The sequence below is a fragment of the Eptatretus burgeri genome, chromosome 10 (assembly GCF_056783735.1).
Source record: "Eptatretus burgeri isolate ZD-2024b chromosome 10, Ebu_testis_v1, whole genome shotgun sequence".
NCBI lineage: Eukaryota > Metazoa > Chordata > Myxini > Myxiniformes > Myxinidae > Eptatretus > Eptatretus burgeri.
In genome coordinates this window covers 101184658-101202157 of record NC_140970.1, presented here as the reverse complement: position 1 = coordinate 101202157, position 17500 = coordinate 101184658, and the positions used below count along the sequence as shown (strand labels likewise).

At 49.6% G+C, this 17500-nt stretch overlaps 1 protein-coding gene across 3 annotated transcripts in view; it reads right to left on the bottom strand.

Annotated features, from left to right (window-relative positions):
- LOC147019293 (protein shisa-4-like) overlaps window positions 1-17500 on the bottom strand; it is a 64218-nt gene that overhangs the window by 6726 nt on the left and 39992 nt on the right. For all 3 annotated transcript variants that reach the window (XM_085899670.1, XM_085899669.1, XM_085899671.1), the window contains exon 4: window positions 1336-1581. In XM_085899670.1, the coding sequence (XP_085755796.1) occupies window positions 1336-1581 (246 nt within the window). The remainder of the gene's footprint in view (window positions 1-1335; window positions 1582-17500) is intronic.

Here is a 17500-nt window from a genome sequence, read left to right as displayed (position 1 = left end):
AGAGCACATTGTAACACAAACGGATGGAGGGGGGAAGAACGATTGAGAGACACGATCCAAGCAGGCTTGGATTACATTTACTCCAAACTAGAACAAGCAAAGATTGCATGCCCTCACCCAGTACTGCATGGTTTTATAGTACATACGGTACTTTATATTGGAACTGACATTCTAAATTGGATATATGGTACTTTATAGAGGTACAAAAAAAAAAATTATGACTGGTTACCACTCGGTGGTGTTTATGGTCTACGTTAGCACATTCTCTAGACAGACAGACAGACGGACAAATGGACACAAATGTAATATCCTCTCCTCTGGCAAGGGTAACAAGCAAACTTTGATATAACCAATCCCAATTCCATTTTCATTACAATATCATATCTCAACCTAATGATGTGCCTGGCCCATTAATCTCCGACCCACTCCTCCAGGAGTTAAAAAAAAAAAAAAAAAAAAAAACAAGGATTACAAGGAAATCATGCGCAGGAGGAGGCTATTCGGGCCATCATGCCTGTGCCACACCATTACCAGGTTTAATAAATCCGTCAATACCCCTTCCCTTCGTGTGCAGCCTTTTGGCTGCTACACTGGTACTTATTTCGCCGACCTCAGAAGGATGACAGGCCGAGTCAACCCACTGGTGTAAATTCAGCAGCCAACGGGGCTTGAACTCAGGACCCTAACCAGGTTCGAAGACGAGTTGACAAGACAAATTGATGGATTGGAGTAATACGACGATGCAATGGAGTCCCCATGCACCAAATGTCCTTATCCTGCCTTAAAGTTATTTGTGTAATATTGTGGAAGATGACAAATGTTGGACAGGACACAGTAGCCCTACACAAATAATGAAGAAGTAAATAAATAAGAACAAGAATTTACAAAAAAAAAAAAAAAGAAAAATAAAACCCCCCCCCAAAAAACAAGACAACACTGTGTAATGAAATGTTATGACTACATCCTGGTATACTGACAAGTTTTCTGCTTAAAACAAAATCTAAAAGATAGCCATTCTGAGTTTGCTCTTTAAAGTGAATCCGATGAAGTTTCTTAGCGTTTCATTGAAGACAAGGGACAGCATATGGACCATGGGAACAAACACTGTATGTGCATGAATGTACGCTCTGTGTAGGAGGTGTACAATTGTTTATACAAGTCAGTAAAATGATGAAGACCATCACAACATTTTCAAGAGCGTTTCCCTGAATATTAAATTCACAACAAATATTTACCAAAGTTTTTGTTTCCCATGCATCTTAAAACACCAAAACGAGCAACAACAGAACAAAGTAAATCTTCAAAAATAAAATAAATAAATAAAATATGATGTACCTGCCATGGGTTCATATGGTGGAGGTGCTGCTGGGTATGTGGGGTAAAGTGGGCCTTGAGGGTATGGCTGCACTGAAGGGTAGGTGGCAGCAGTCGGGAAGCCTGGTGCTGAAGGATATACCGGAGCCATTGGGTAAGTGGGCGCTGGGTAAGACGGGCCGGATCCATATGAAGTGTACGTTGTTGCTGGAAAGGGCTGGGGATAAGGACTTTGCACTGATGGTGTTCCCATGTTGAACTGCTCAGCTGCAGGTAAAGGAAAATAGGAGGAATAAGAAGATAGTTTTAGAAAATTACCCCCGTGTGGGGGTGACAGTCATCTCTATAATGCTTTTTACTATCATAATCGATGAACCGTTGCCAGATATCTCCTAAAATGACAGACAAGATAGGTTTTGAAAATGGCGACTTTCACAACTTTCATGACCTCGTGACCTTGACCCTGACCTCGAATCAGGGAAAACATATGTCGTTGGGTATCACTCATCGACCTCTACCCACATACCAAATTTCATCAAGATCGGAAGTAAAAAGTTTTCTTTGTACTGGGAGGTGTTTTTGACCATCTTCCAGGTTACGTGGCGGCCAAATGGGACGGAAATTCAAAAATCTGTCCGGTTAGATACAAGATAATATTTTTTACTATCATAATCAATAAACAGTTGCCGAATATCTTGTAGAATGGCAGACTAGATAGGTTTTGAAAATGGCGATTTTTATAACTTACGTGACCTCGTGACCTTGACCCTGACAAAAGTTATATCGTTGTGCAACACTCATCGACCTTTACCCACATACTAAGTTTCATCAAGATCGGAAAGAAAAATTGTTGACCTTCGGACGGACGGACATTTGGTCCGGCTTTATTAGGTCATCTGTACCGAGATGACCTAATAAAAAGGAATTACAGCTGCAATTAAATCCCAAAGAGACTTTAATTGCTACAAAATATTAATGAATGCAAAGTGGGTTTTTTTTGTTGTTTTTTTAAAAAGGAATATTATACAGTACCTGTTCATCTGGAAAAACAAGCTCAAATGAGCTAAGATCCTCGTCCTCTTAATGATGACGTCATGAAAACGAATATGACGTCATTGTGATGTATCAGGCTTGGGATAAATTATCTGTGCTAATGCCCGGCTTGATTCCCGCAAACAAAATTCAAACAGCTTGCCTAGTTTCGGAGATAATGGTATAGGCGATTTCCATTAGCGGCAATATTATGTCAACTTTTTTTCAAGGAAGAAGTTCCAAAATCGGAGATGGTTACCGCCTGCGCGTGGGCTTTCTGCATGTACATGGAAAGTTTCACGAAGATCCGATGAAAACTCTGGGTTGTGAAACAAAAAGTCAAAAAAATAGGAATGACGTCATAAAAATTGATATGACGTCATAATGATGTATCATATGTGTGATAATTCATCTCTGCTAATGCCCTGTTCGATTCCCGCAAACAGAACTCAAAAAGCTTGCCTAGTTTCGGAGATAAGATAATACTCAGATGCGGCAGCTAATGGGATTACACTATTGACACCGATTTTCCAACGTCAATACACTTCAGAGCTGTGAGCCACAGGCAACCTAAGACTTCCCACAATGCTGCAGTTGCATCAAAAGAAGTGAAACGTTTGCAAAGAATGGGACATTGTGTGTATAAAATGTGGCTTCAAGTATGTCCAAATGTGCCACAATGTTCGAGCCAGGATCCAAAAACCAATCAGCGTGATGGTTTTCCACATATTGATTGTTCAGCAAATTGTCCAATTGCAGAATGACAATTTGGCAACCATTTTTGTTGGAGCGAGCTAGTTGTACACAGCCTGTGGTTTGAGCATTACAAATCGCCACTGGAACATGCTGCTTTTTGTCCTCCGATCCTTGGGATATACGGCCTACATACCTGACATCGCACCGGCATTGACGCTCATAGCGTTACTCAATTGTGTGGTCGGAAGCATATTTCTGGATAGGAGGGTGCATCTTGTGTGTGGTAAATACCGCCCGTGTTATGACTGATAGCAGCATGATACCACTGCTCGAATGAGAAATTTTACTTATTGAAGGACGGTTTATGTAAACTGGAAACATCTCAGATCCCCAAGATAGCTTCCTTCACCCAGTCGGCAATTTTGTGCGATACTCACACACAACAATGACTTGCGCATGGCAGCCATAATCACGCAGAATGGCTTTGATGAGATCGATTTCCACGACAAGCTTGCAGGGTGAAAAGATGGCCAAGGCTCTATTCACAAGGGTGTTGATGAAGGCAATCTTGAATGTGGGACTCAATGAGTACCACTGTGTATACTACCCAGAAGTGATTGTGAAATATAAATGGGTTTATCAGATGATCCTTCTGTAGAAATAAGGGTACACGATTTACCCAGACTGAATGACAAATTACATTTGTCACACACATTATAGATCCTTTCCAGGTCAGCAGAGGGAACCAGCTACTGCCATCCTGTCAAAAGGATGGAGTACAATATGGTAGAAATTAAATTTATCTGCAAAGAGGGTTATCTAATGCATCAGATGTAATTCAAGTCAAGGAACAAGACTGCCCCCAAAATGCTGCCTCAGGGAACTCGAACCTCGACTCTGAGAGATGACTGGATTCCACTGAAAGCTATGGCTGACTGCATGAGTAGAAGTCTGCAAGCCAGGAATGATAGTAGCCTTGAATGCCACAAGCAAAAGGTTTGGCAAGCAAATTGGGCTGCCAGATTGTACTGAATTCCCTACACATGTTCAGAGCCAACAATGACTTCATATTGAACAGAGCCTCCATCTATTGTTGGGAGAAAGCAGTGGGATGTCCAAAGTTGACCAAATGGGGCAGAACCCAAACTGATGATCAGAGAAAAGCTATAACGATCGATTATATTACGCTCTTTACAATTGGGAGTAGGTTTAATCGAGACAGTGAAAATCGGGGACATACCGCGAGTGGAAACAGTCTGTTAAACACAATATCCAAAGCAGCAGTAGCAACCTGCAAGGATAGATCCGTGATGTTGGAAATGGAGAGCTTGAATGTTGGAGGTCGACATTGTAACGTACCGGTGAGGAGTAGGAGTTGGGGAGGAGTATCAGGACATGCGAGAAGGTGTGTGGAACAGGCATGAAGAAGTTAATGGTGGCAAACCGGGTTTCTTTCCTGGATCCCAAGTTCAGAAAAACAAAGACAAGCATCATGATCAGGGTGGACTGATCATGATCAGGGTGGATCAGTATTGTGGGATAGACAACAAGGGAAGGGTGAAGGGATATAAAACATTGTAAATAGTCATTTCAAACAGAAGCTTTTGGTAAAAAGGAGGATGACAAAGAATGAATGAGGGAAAGCTTAATAGGGAAGTAGGGCCATTTTAATACCTGAACGAAACCCCTTTTAAAACACAGAGAACTGTAACTAACCAAACTCCGCGGAGGAATGGTTAGAGCATCCGTTTTGAATCTGGGAGGTCGGTGGTTCGAACCTGACCCTGGCCGAATCATATCAAAGACTTAAAATTGGCATGTGCTGCTTCCTTGCTCGACGATCAATTAAAAAATAAAAATAAAAAGGATAGAACAAGGGCAAACAACCAAACACAACAACCAAACAACCATAAACAACCAACACAACCTAACCACTGCACAGGCATTGAAGTTTCTCGGAGGACAACTCATAATTAAATACAGTTAACCCTCCAATATCGTGGGGGGTTCAGTTCCTGGAAAATTTTGCGGCAGTTAAAACCACAATTGTGGAAACCATGGGGCAATGGAAAGACGGGAAGTGGGGGGGGGGGGATGAGTTAGGTTTCTGGATTTCGAGAAAATGGTGAGGAAGATCGACGGCAGCCAGAAATAAACTTATCACTTTTGAGATAAACACGGAAATTTGTATAAGCTCATTGTAACCACCGATATTAAATATCGGTACCTTCCGGGTGACGTAGAAAGGTAAAATTTTGCATGCCAATGGACATCAAAGCCGGTACCACCAGGGAAAAAAAATAAAATAAAATATAAAGTAAAAAAAACAAGTCACAGAACTTTCAGAAAGCATCTGTAAATGAAAATATAAATAAACTAGAAGGGCACTCAGTAGAGTGCATACCTTCATCACGAGAACATATTGGGCCCAATCCATTTTTGAAATATCGTCCTGTGTATCGCATGATATCATTTTTGGCCACATCTCTCAATGGTGAAGAATCAATTTATTAATTAAATAATTATTGTATCCAGATCCGGATTCCGATCTTCACCAAAATCGAATCAATTTGTCGTGGCCATACACCCATCCTGTCCACCGAGTTTCATCTGAATCTATCCACAACTTTTTGAGACATCGTGCTAAATTATGTCGATTTATAAAATTGACCCCTCCCATTCTCCTCGAGCCAAAGTAGCTGGATAAAGCAACCCAAGAAGACTTACACAAGGTAAGTGATAAGCACTGTTTCGAACCCTTACCAGAGTTCCTCAACAACTATAAAGACGTTCACACAAAGAAAAACACATGACAATCCCAATGCTATTCACTCCCCTCAGCAACCAGACCGGTTTCATCACTTATTGGCGAATCATCAGCTTTTGACGTTTGCACGTGGTCCATGCTTGAGAGCCTCATTGGTATGCAGTGCTGTGTACGCTATCACTGATGATTCAACGATCAACGCATTTCGTTCGGAAGATCAACGCACTTCGTCCCGTTTGACCCATGAGACATGAGGGAAAGGTCAAACTGTACGTATATTAATGAAATAACTGTCTGGGGACCACTGTATGATGGATGCCATTGCCTTGGAGGCATGCGGTTTCCAGAACCGCAGCAATATTATATATGTATGTATGGACGTACGTATGTCATATATATATATATATATATATATATATATATATATATATATATATATATATATATATATATATATATATATATATGACAGAACTGCAGCAATAATATATATATATATATTTTTTTATGTTGTTGTTCGTCTTTCGGCTGCTCCCGTTAGGGGTCGCCACAGCGGATCATCCGTTATGATCCGCATACTGACTTGGCACAGGTTTTACGCCGGATGCCCTTCCTGACGCAACCCTGGTCGCCTCTTACGACACAGGGATAAGAATTGGGTTTCACCATGATTCCAGGCTGCCCTACACCCTCTCATAGCGCGGCCCAGTGCAGGGCTCCCGTCCTCAAGCGATCCTCCAACCCAAGCCTCCGAGTAGCCGGATTACAGGCGCACTCCACTACGCCCGGTTATATATATATATATATATATATATATATATATATATATATATATATATATATATATATATATATATATATATATATATATATATATATATATATATATATATATATATATATATATATACTAAAGCCTGGTGTTGGCGAAGTGGTTAGGGCAGCGGCTTGGGATCCAAAAGGTCCTGAGTTCAAGCCCCGTTGGGCCACTGAATTAATACACCAGGGGGTTGACTCAGCCTGTCATCCTTCCGAGGTCGGTGAAATGAGTACCAGTATACTGGGCCGGTGTATACCCCGGTTAAAATAGGTGTACCATATCCCTGTGTCGTAAGAGGCGACCAGGGTTGCGTCAGGAAGGGTGTCCGGCGTAAAACATGTGCCAAATCACGATGCGGATCATACGGATGATCCGCTGTGGCAACCCCTAACGGAAGCAGCCGAAAGAAGAAGAAGAAGAAATATATATATATATATATATATATATATATATATATATATATATATATATATATATATATATATATGCTTCCAGTGAAACCGAGACCGATGGTGGCGGATCGGTCCTGCTTTCGCCATTAGTCATCACACAAACGATGGAAATGATCACACAAGCAATGAGGGGGGAGATGCAACAAATGGGAAGCAAAATAGATGGAGTGAACAAGCAGATGGAAACAAGCATGAATGAAATAAAAACAAATGTGTGCTGGATGAATAATCAAATGAATGCGAATTTACAACAGGTGAAGAACGGAATGAAGGAAGAAATGAAAGAGCTGCGGGGTGAGACGCAGAACATGGGAATAAGCCTAAAAGGAAGCTTGGACGAACTAAAAACCGAAATGAAAAAGGAAGTCGACACGATACGAGCGGAGGCGACCGGGTTAAAAGAGAAAGTAAAAGGAGTGGGGGTCGCAATGGAAGAGAGCAAACAAGAAAGGGCAAACGAAATAAGACGGTGGTGGGAAAGACAGACAAAGTAGGAAAAGGACTGGGAGAAGTAAAAAAGGGACAAGACCAAATAAAGGAGGAAATAGGGAAGAACACGACGGCGATAGGGGAATTATAAAGAGAACAAGGGAAAATAAAGGAGGGATTGTGAGCCGTGAAGGAGGACTGTGAGAAAAGACAGACAGAGTTGAAAACCTGCGAAAGGAGGTAAAAGCGGAGACACAGAAAGGATTAAAGGTCGTGGGGGAGGAATGTAGAAAAAGACATGAGGAGGTAATTAATGAAATGGAGCGGAAAGCCGGAGAAAAGACAGAGGAACTGGGGGAACGGATAGAAAAACACCGGGGCGAGACGGAAGAGCAGTTTAGGACAACGGGGGAGAAAATATCCAAGACAAATAAGATGGTGACACAGGTACAAGGGGAAGTGGAGCAAATAAGAGAGAAAGTCGGGGAGCTATCGTTAGAGACGATAGGGGAGGAAGTAAACGAAGTAATAAAGGGGAAAATAGAGGAAATGGAGAGGAGACTGACGGAATGTGTGGAGACCCGGTGTGAGGCAGGGTGACCTCCTTCGGGAACAGGGGGAGAGGATATACTCCCTCGAGGCGGATCGTGCTCAGGTGGTGCCGGTGTCACAGGGCGGAGGAGGAGGCTTGCCCGATGCGGGGGTGAGCATGCCAAGCTTTGGGAGGGTAGAGGCCGTGGGGTCTTTTGGCCTAAGGGGGGTACCCAGTATGACTGTTCCGGTGGGTGTGCAGAGTGCGAGTCCAATGGCTTGGGGGAGTAAGCGGGATGACGCAGGGCATGGACAGACACAGACAGGGGTGGTAAATTCCACGGGAAAATGGCTCGGACCCTGCGGGAGTGAGGCACCGTTGGGACTGGGGAGGTACACCCCTCCAGGAGTCCCTTGGGAACTGGAGGGGGGGGACCTCGAAAGGACCGAGGGTGCCGCTACCCCCGTACGATGGCAAGACGGACTTGAGGGCATACATAACCCAGTTCCAGTGTGTTGCCAGAGGCAATGGCTGGAACGAGGCGCAGGGTGTGGCACAACTCACGGCGGCCCTGCGTGGCGCGGCCTTGGAAGTCCTGACCACGGTACCCAGTGAGGGGGTGACCCTGGAGGATCTCCATTCGGCCCTAAAAAAAAATGATTTGGCATGGACCAGCAGAGCGAGCTTGTTAAAGCTCAGCTCAACGGGCGCAAACGACGCTCCCAGGAACCACTGGGAGAATTGGCACACGACATTCGCCGCTTGGTGGGGATCGCGCACACCAACATGCCGCCGGAGTACCGGGAGGAGATTGCCCTGGACCATTTTCTCCGAGCGATAGGGGGCACCGATGTCGGAGCATTGCTGACCGTATGGCGCCCGGACAATCTCCAGAAGGCGGCTGATACTGCCACCTGCTGGGAGGCAGCCAGAACGCCATTGGGAGGGGCTGGGTGCCATGCGGTGGCAGTCTGACAGGTGGGCCCCATGAACGACGGTGCGATGGAAGCCGGAGCGGCTCCCATGGGCGACCGGGCACACATTGAGAAAATGGTCCAGGAGGCGGTGGACAACCGGTTGGCGAGAGCTGGACCGAAGCGGTCGGGCCCCGAGGGGGCGCGAGAGAGGCCATCGGGGGGTACCCCCAATTCTAACCGGAGGGGGGTATAATTCGGCATACCGGAGGCAAACACCTTACCAGAGGAGGTGTTACAATTGTGGCGCAAGGGATCACCTGCAGCGGGAGTGCAACGCCCTGCGCAGAGAAAGGCCCCCGCGAAGGGAAGAGCCACGGCCCCCCAGACCACAAACTCCGCCCCGGGTCAATAGGGATAGCCAGGCCCAACCATCACCCCCCCCACCAGTCCCCGGGAAACTAAGAAGTGCCGAACATGTAGGGCCGTGTTCGGCAGACTCGGACGGAGAAGAGCCCTCAGAACTGCAACAGGTCATCAATTGTGGCCAAATTGGCAATGGTAGCTTAACAATTCGGTGCAAAGTTGCCGGCGTAGGGGTAGACGCCGTTGTGGACACAGGAGCAAGCGCCACGATCATCAGCCCTGTGGTCCTTGATTCGAGTGTAGAAGGTTGGGATGAGATCCACCGTCTGCAAAACCATAGTTTGCAGCTAGCTACCGGGGCAACCGCCCCCATCATAGGACGTGGTTTCGTGTCATTTAAATTTTGCACCGTGAAAACAAGGATAGAGGTTTGGGTGGCGAAGGTGTGCGACCCATGTCTAATAGGGTTGGATGTGCTAACGGCCAGTGGTTGTAAGATCGACTTGGGCCGGGGGTCATGCGGTTGGGTGGTGAGGAGTTGCCGTGAGGGGGCGTGAGCACGGATGAGAGGGTGGAGCTGGAGGCTCCTGACTCCGTGGTCATTCCCCCGGGGGCCGAGGCGGTGGTCCCGGCCCGGTGGCGAGCACACCCAACATGGCAGGGCTCCTGCGGCCTGGCGGAACTACCGGTAGGGCCATCAACCCCGGGTTTAGTCGTGGGCCGCACCCTGGTAAGTACCAACGGGCCAATAGTGCCCGTTCGGGTGATAAATGTTAGCACGGAACCACGCACTATCAGGAAGGGCACGAAGGTGGCAGATTGCACCCCAGTAAAAGAGGTCGCAGAGCTGAGGGACGATAACGTCGAGCCAGACCGGCCCCAGAGGGAGTCTCCAGACTTGATTAGGAATTGGCCCGGTCCCATTTGCGAGATGGTAAATCGGAGTCGTGTAGATTTGGAGGATGCCCAGTGGGAGGCCTTATACAAACTGGTCGACCGACACATGGGGATCTTATCCTTGTCACCCAAGGATATTGGACGTACGGGCCTGGTGCAACATCAGATCCACACCGATGGGGCCCGGCCTGTCCGTCAGCCTGCTGTAAGGCTCCCATGGAGCAAAAGAGAGGAGGCTGACGAACAGGTTGAAAAGATGCTCAATGCAGGTGTCATTGAGCCCTCGGGAACTCCTTGGATGTCACCGGTTGTGCTGGTCAAAAAGAAGGATGGGACCACGCGTTTCTGCATGGACTATCGCCAGCTGAACAACGTGACACTCAAAGACTCCTATCCCCTGCCTAGAATTGACGATACCCTCGACACCATTGCAGGCTCTAAATGGTTCTCAACTTTGGACCTCAAGAGTGGGTATTGGCAGGTGGAGATGGATAAGACGGGGAAGGAGAAAACGGCATTTTCCACAGGGAAGGGACTGTATCAGTTCACTGTGATGCCATTCGGTTTGTGTAATGCCCCCGCCACCTTTGAGAGACTGATGGAGTGTGTACTAGGCGGCATGCTGTGGCAGTCATGCCTGGTGTATCTGGATGACATCCTGGTACATGCTAAAACATTCACCCAGGAGATAGCCAATTTGAACCAGGTGTTTGGGCGCCTCAGGCAGGCAATGCTAAAGTTGAGCCCGGAGAAATGCACTTTGTTCGCGACAGAGGTGGCCTATCTCGGACACGTGATAGGCCGCGAGGGGGTGAAGACCAACCCTGGAAAAATTACAGCGGTAGAGGAGTGGCCCGTACCTACAACTGTCAAACAGGTACGGGGCTTTTTGGGACTTTGCTCCTACGACCGGCGCTTCGTGGCAAACTTTGCGGAGATAGCCAGGCCCCTTCACCGGTCGACGGAGAAGGGGTTGAGATTTAATTGGACAGGGGAGTGCCAGGAGGCCTTCCTCAAATTAAAGGGGTGTTTGACATCCACACCCGTTTTAGCGTACCCCACCGATGACGGGATGTATACCCTGGACACAGATGCAAGCCAGGAAGGATTGGGAGCAGTCTTGTCTCAGACACAGGGGGGCGTGGAAAGAGTGATCGCGTATTACAGTCGGGCCATGAGTAGGCCCGAACTAAATTATTGCGTAACTCGCAAGGAGCTATTGGCTATGCTGTCTGCCGTGAGCCATTTCCACCCGTACTTGTACGGGAGGAAATTTTTGGTTCGAACTGACCATTCCTCCTTACAATGGCTCTTACGGTTCAAGGAACCGGAAGGCCAGATTGCAAGGTGGTTAGAAAAGTTGCAGCAGTACGATTTCAGTGTGGTCCATAGAGCTGGTAACGCTCATGAGAATGCCGATGCGCTCTCTCGACGCCCCTGTCTGGGAGAAAACTGCAGATATTGCACGAGACATGAGGAGAGGGACCAATTGGCAGACACCTCCTCAAAACTCCCAGTCCGTGCGGCCTGGGTGGTCGGCCCAACTTTGCCAATAACCGCGGGAAAGAAATTTGGTGGATTGGCATGGAGCATGGCCCAGCAGGAAGACCCCGTAATAGGGCCAGTGTACAAATGGGTCCAGGAAAACAGGAGGCCCAGTGGGGAGGAGATCGCCCCATTCGGAGCGCGAACAAAGGCATACTGGGCTCAGTGGAGGACCCTAGAAATGAGGGACAACATCTTATATCGCAAGTGGGTGGAGATTCCTTCCGAACAAACTTCTTGGCTGGTGATAGTCCCTGATGGGTTTAAGACCCAAATCTTGATACAGGTGCACGGTACCCGCGCTGGCGGCCATTTGGGCAGGACCAAAACAAAATCTCGGGTCCGCCAGCGGTTCTATTTGGTTAACATGGGGCGCGATGTACAGAACTGGTGTCGAGCATGCGACGCCTGTACTGCGAAAAAGGGACCACCACAGAGGATGAGGGCCCCACTCCAACTACATCAGGTTGGGGCCCCCCTTGAGCGAGTGGCCATGGACATTTTGGGACCACTGCCCCCCACTCGCCAGGGTAATGAGTACATCCTCGTAATTATGGACTATTTCACCAAATGGCCGGAGGCCTTTGCCCTCCCCAACCAGGAAGCAGGGGTCGTGGCAAAGGCCTTCGTAGAAGGATTTACATGCCGGTATGGGATTCCGCAGGAGCTGCACACGGACGAGGTACGAAATTTTGAGAGCGAATTACTAAAAGAGGTGTGCAGGCTCATGGAAATTCAAAAGACACGGACAACGCCCCTGAGACCACAGTCTGATGGCATGGTGGAGAGGTTCAACAGGACCCTGGTCCAACAGTTGGCCCTCTTCACCACCACGAACATCTCCCGTACCTCCTGGTGGCCTATCGCGTGTCCCAGCACGGGTCTACCGCGTGTAGTCCGGCGCTGTTGATATATGGACGGGAGCTGAGAAGCCCCGTCGATTTATTGTGCGGTCCGACGCCTGAGCGGCTTGATAGACCCCCGGGGGAGGGCTATGCCCGTCGGTTGGAGGAAGGCATGGAGAAGGTCCATGCCTTCGCACGACACCAGCTCCAACAGGCGGGCATAAAGATGAAGCGCAGGTACGACCACTGGAGCCAGGTGAGCAAATACCCACCGGGGGCGAAGATTTGGTTCTTTAACCCCCGGCGGAGGAAGGGTAGATGCCCGAAGCTGACCTCACCTTGGCAGGGCCCGGGGGTCGTCCTGGCGCAAATCAGTGACGTGGGCCTAAAAATGAAAATGGGACCACGGGCCCTTCCCCGGATCGTCCACGCGGACCGCCTGAGACCTTACAAGGGCGACCTTACGCCCTCATGGATATGTCTTGCCGTAGGAGTCGGTGCTGGAACAGCCGCTCCCGCAGAGGCGCAAGGCTCGCAGAGCCTTGCAACGAGTTCACGAGCCCAGTCGGGAGGGATGGGATCCCCCCTGCAAATAAGGATTTGGGGACAGTGACAGACAGTGAATGTGTAGAGGGGACGTAGCTTAGTTACGTAGTGTTAAAAGGAACGCGCTGTAGTGTAAGGGACGACGTGGGAGCACGAGGTAGTTAGGGGATGTAGTGAGCAGGATGGCAGAGATCAGCGGTGTGTGTGTTGAAGAGTTGGTGAGTTGTGTTGTGACATAATGAGTGAGTGAGGCCAGCGGGTCTGTGTCTTTGGAGCGAATGTGGAATGCATGGTGCGATGAGTGATTGGGGGGAGGAGTGACTCCCGCCCAAGGGACCCCGGGGTCATTGTAAAGTGAGTTCGCTGGGTTAGTTAAATTGACAAAAGGAAGTCGTTTTGCTGTTGGTGGGAGTATAGGCTCGATACCCATTTGGAGGGGTGCAGGAGCCTTGTTGACGGGCTGGAAGCGTGGCTGCAAAAGGTGAGTATCGCTGAGTGGGTACCCCGGGCACCAGGCTAGTCGGCCGTAGTAGGCCAAGGGCTCATGGGGGGCCGGAATAGCGTAGTGGGCACGGGTGCACCCGCATGATGCGGGGGCCCGGGGCACCGTTAGCCGCGTGGGCAGTGTTGTGGGCACGGGTGACCCTCGGAAAGGGGCTGGGGAAGCCAGCCTGCCACGTGAGCGTTTCAGGGGAGTTGCCATGGGGGGCACTCCCCGGTGTTTAGGGAGCTGGTAGGCTCGGAGGCAGTGTAGTGCCCGGGGGTGCCATAGCTGGAGAATCGGCAGAGGGTCGTGCCTGCCAAGGGGAGCCACGCGTCCTAGCCATGAGACCGTGTGAGGGCACGGAAAGAAAATTGGGGGGCGAGGCCCCAAATTGTGAAGACACCAACACAGGCGACGGGAATCTGGGTTGTTAGAACCAATAGTTTAAGCGCGAGGCGCTTGTTGAAAGCCCCGGGGTAGTTTAAGAGATAATGGTTAGGGTAGATTAGGAGATGTACCCCTCCGCACCATCCATCCCCTCGCTCTCGTTGTGGGTCGCTGGACCCACTTTGTGTTATAGATCGCTGAAGTCTGGGGAGGCCATCCTGAGGCTTCGTTGGGCCTCGACACAGGACACTAGCTCTCCCTCATTCCCCTCCGGGAAGAGAACGTAGGGGTTGGGAGTAGGCTCGGTGACGAGATAGGTTAGCCGAACAAGGACAGTAAATGGGGTTAGGGGACGAATTATAGTGGGAGGTATAGAAAAAAAAATTAATTGGGGCTAAATTGGGTTTTGACAAATTAAGGGAGTGGGTATGGACAGTGACAGGCAAAGGCGATAGGTTGGGAGGGAGACCGTAGGGTAGGTCCGAGCCCACCTTCCGAGTGGCCAGCACCACCGCACTTCCTCCACTGCAAGGCAAAGGCCGGCCCACTTCATCGGCAGCTGTTGTTTTGCTGCAAGGCCTGTGCCGGCCGGATCGTCTGCAGCTGCGGTTACTTCAAGGCCTGTGCCGGCCAGTTTGTCTGCCGGCTGCATTTGCCTGCAGCGGCCTGGTTCTGCAGGCTGTGTTTGCCTGCTGCCTTTGCCATGCCATGCCCACTGCCCATGTTCACCAGCCCGCGTTCTATTTTGCTTTTCCCCTTCTTGTTCATTGCCATATGCGCCAGGATCATCGTCGCAACAGTTTGCAAGCTGCAGGGACTGCCCTGTAGGCAGCCGCATCACGGGACCGCATTGGCGGCCCGTGCAACGTTGTTTGCTGCGTCAGATCGTCGCGCGTACTGCAGGGACTGCCCTGTAGGCAGCCACATTACGGGACCGCATTGGTGGCCCATGCAACGTTGTTTGCTGCGTCAGAACATCGCGCGTACTGCAGGGACTGCCCTGTAGGCAGCCGCATCACGGGACCGCATTGGCGGCCCGTACAACGTTGTTTGCCGAGTCAGATCATCACGCGTGTTGCAGGGACTGCCCTGTAGGCAGCCGCACAAGGAGACTGCATTTGCGCAGCCCATGCGCCGTTGTTCACTGGGTTCAATTTAAAAGGGGGAGGCCTAGGACTGCATGTGAGCAGCCGACCACGTTCCCTGCCACCTGCATTGCATGAGCCAGAGACTGCAAGCGAGAAGCCTGGTTCCCTGCTAACTGCTTTCTTTTTGCAGAGTCCATTGATCCTGGGCCATGGTTTAGTGTAAAAATTTAAGTTAAGGTCAAGATGTACTGTACAGATGAGTGCGCCTCCGGCATGTCTGTCTCGCTCCGGCAATTTTATATAAGTCGTCTGAGTGAGTGGGTTTGTTTCGTTAGTTACTCAGCCCTCAGGTTATTTATTTTGGGGACACGAATACCATGAATGTCGCACTCAGGGATCCGTAGGTAAAACGTACGAGGGGAGAACTACACATGATGGCACACGAGAATTTGACGACTCGGGACGAGTCTGTAAAAAGGGGAGGGGGTAGTGCTACGGCTGTGGAAATTCGCAAACCACCATTTAGGTCCCGCAGGTGAGATATCTCTTGAGTACATGTGGAGTTAGCCCCAAACCCGTTGTTTAGAGGGAATTTTTGTGATTCATTCGGGCTGCGACGCTTTGAGTTAGGTGTTTTTCTGTTCTATCTTTATTTTGAATCAACCGCCATAACCATCAAACCACCACCAAAAACCCTCCACCACCCTCACCTCTCTCCTTCTACGGCCATTCCCGCATCACCTGTGAACACTGAGCGTCGGGCTGTCCTGGGCTCGTTCAGCGAAATGCACCGAGTCGCGAGTGCAAATAGCGGCCTCTCCGAGGGAAAATTCGGATCAAGAATGCTGCACGCCTACTTCTGATCCGTCCAATCAGCAAGCGCGGAGCGGCTTGGCCCCGCCTCCAGGCACGTCCGTGTGAAATCGAAATATGCAAATTCTAGGATCAGGGGAGGTTCACGCCCCTTTTCCTCCATCCAATGGGCGAGCGTGGCTCTGCCCCCGAGCTCATCCTGATCCGGAAATTTGCATATGGGTTCTCCTGCCGGCCTATAAAGCGCCGAGCGCAAGGCGAATTGTGGCAGAAAAAGAGAGTTTTGAAGAGTCAGTTCTGGCAGAGGCAGAGAGTTTTGGCAGTCAAGTCGGGTTGGAGAGCGGAGTGGAGTCGGGAGGCGAAGGCGTCAAGGTGGTTTCTGCAGTCGGCTGAGGAGAATTGTGGGAGGAGGCCAAGGAGCTCGGGTCCGAGGCAGGGAAGACGGCGGTCGGCGACGAGGTCGTGGTGGGATCGCTCGTAGCGGGACCCAAGCCAGCCAGCCATTCTCCTCCCCAAGGGCATCAACAATTTCCCCCTTTCCCCCGCGCTGAGATAGTGCAAAAAGGGGGCCCCGTTCCCACCCCACTCCAAGCGATGCCAACGAAACCTGTGAAGGAGCACGAAGTCGGGGCACCGCCGGGCAGCCACATTTGCGGCTCGTCACAAGGACGTGGGTAGGACCCACCCGGTCTCGCGGACCTGACCGCTCCTTCAGGTCCCGCGCACACATTGGCCTACGGGCCCGTCTGCCCCCTTGCCAATGAGGGTGGCTTCTTTCCTTTGCTTTTGAGTAAATGTGTGTCGGCGCCGTCTGTGAAGTAAAACTGTATTAGTGTTGCCGTGTGTTCGCGTATTTGGTCGTAGCTCTGCATTGTTGTTTTTGTTTTAAATTGATATATGTGCATTCTGACTGTTTGACTGTATATGTGTGATTTTCGTGGGCGGGGTAATAAATGTGCATTATGTTGAATTGTTCCCCGTTTCGCTGCGTCCTTTCCTTCGTTTGAATCTCCATCTTGCTTCACGTAAAGGGTTCGTAGTGGGCTTAATACGCCCGATAATTAATCGGAACCGTCGAGGCCGACGATAACACCGCTCGGTTATCCCGATAGCACGGAACGGACCGCTTAAGAGGTTCGTGTCCGGAGTCAACCTGCGGCGAGGTACGATCGCCCGGTTTACCATCTGCGCGGGTACTTAGGTGGGTCGAGTATGGCGAACAACCCTATCCTACGTGGGTGGCCGATTGACACGATCGTGGTGAGGTCGAAAGGCCCACCCGTGACTGGCTCCGGGCGATAGTTCCCGGAGGGTCACGACTGAATTGTCCGTCCGGTGGGCGACGTGCCGCGATTCGAGTCACGTGGCCGATCGTACGCCGGCGGGCGCGAATTCACCATATATATATATATATATATATATATATATATATATATATATATATATAGAGTTTAGCCTCATATCTCAATGGTGACGAATCACTTAAAAATTACCAGATCCTGATCTGGATCTGAATTTTCACCAAAACTGAATCATTTCTTCCTCGGCACACACCCAATGTGTCCAGCAAGTT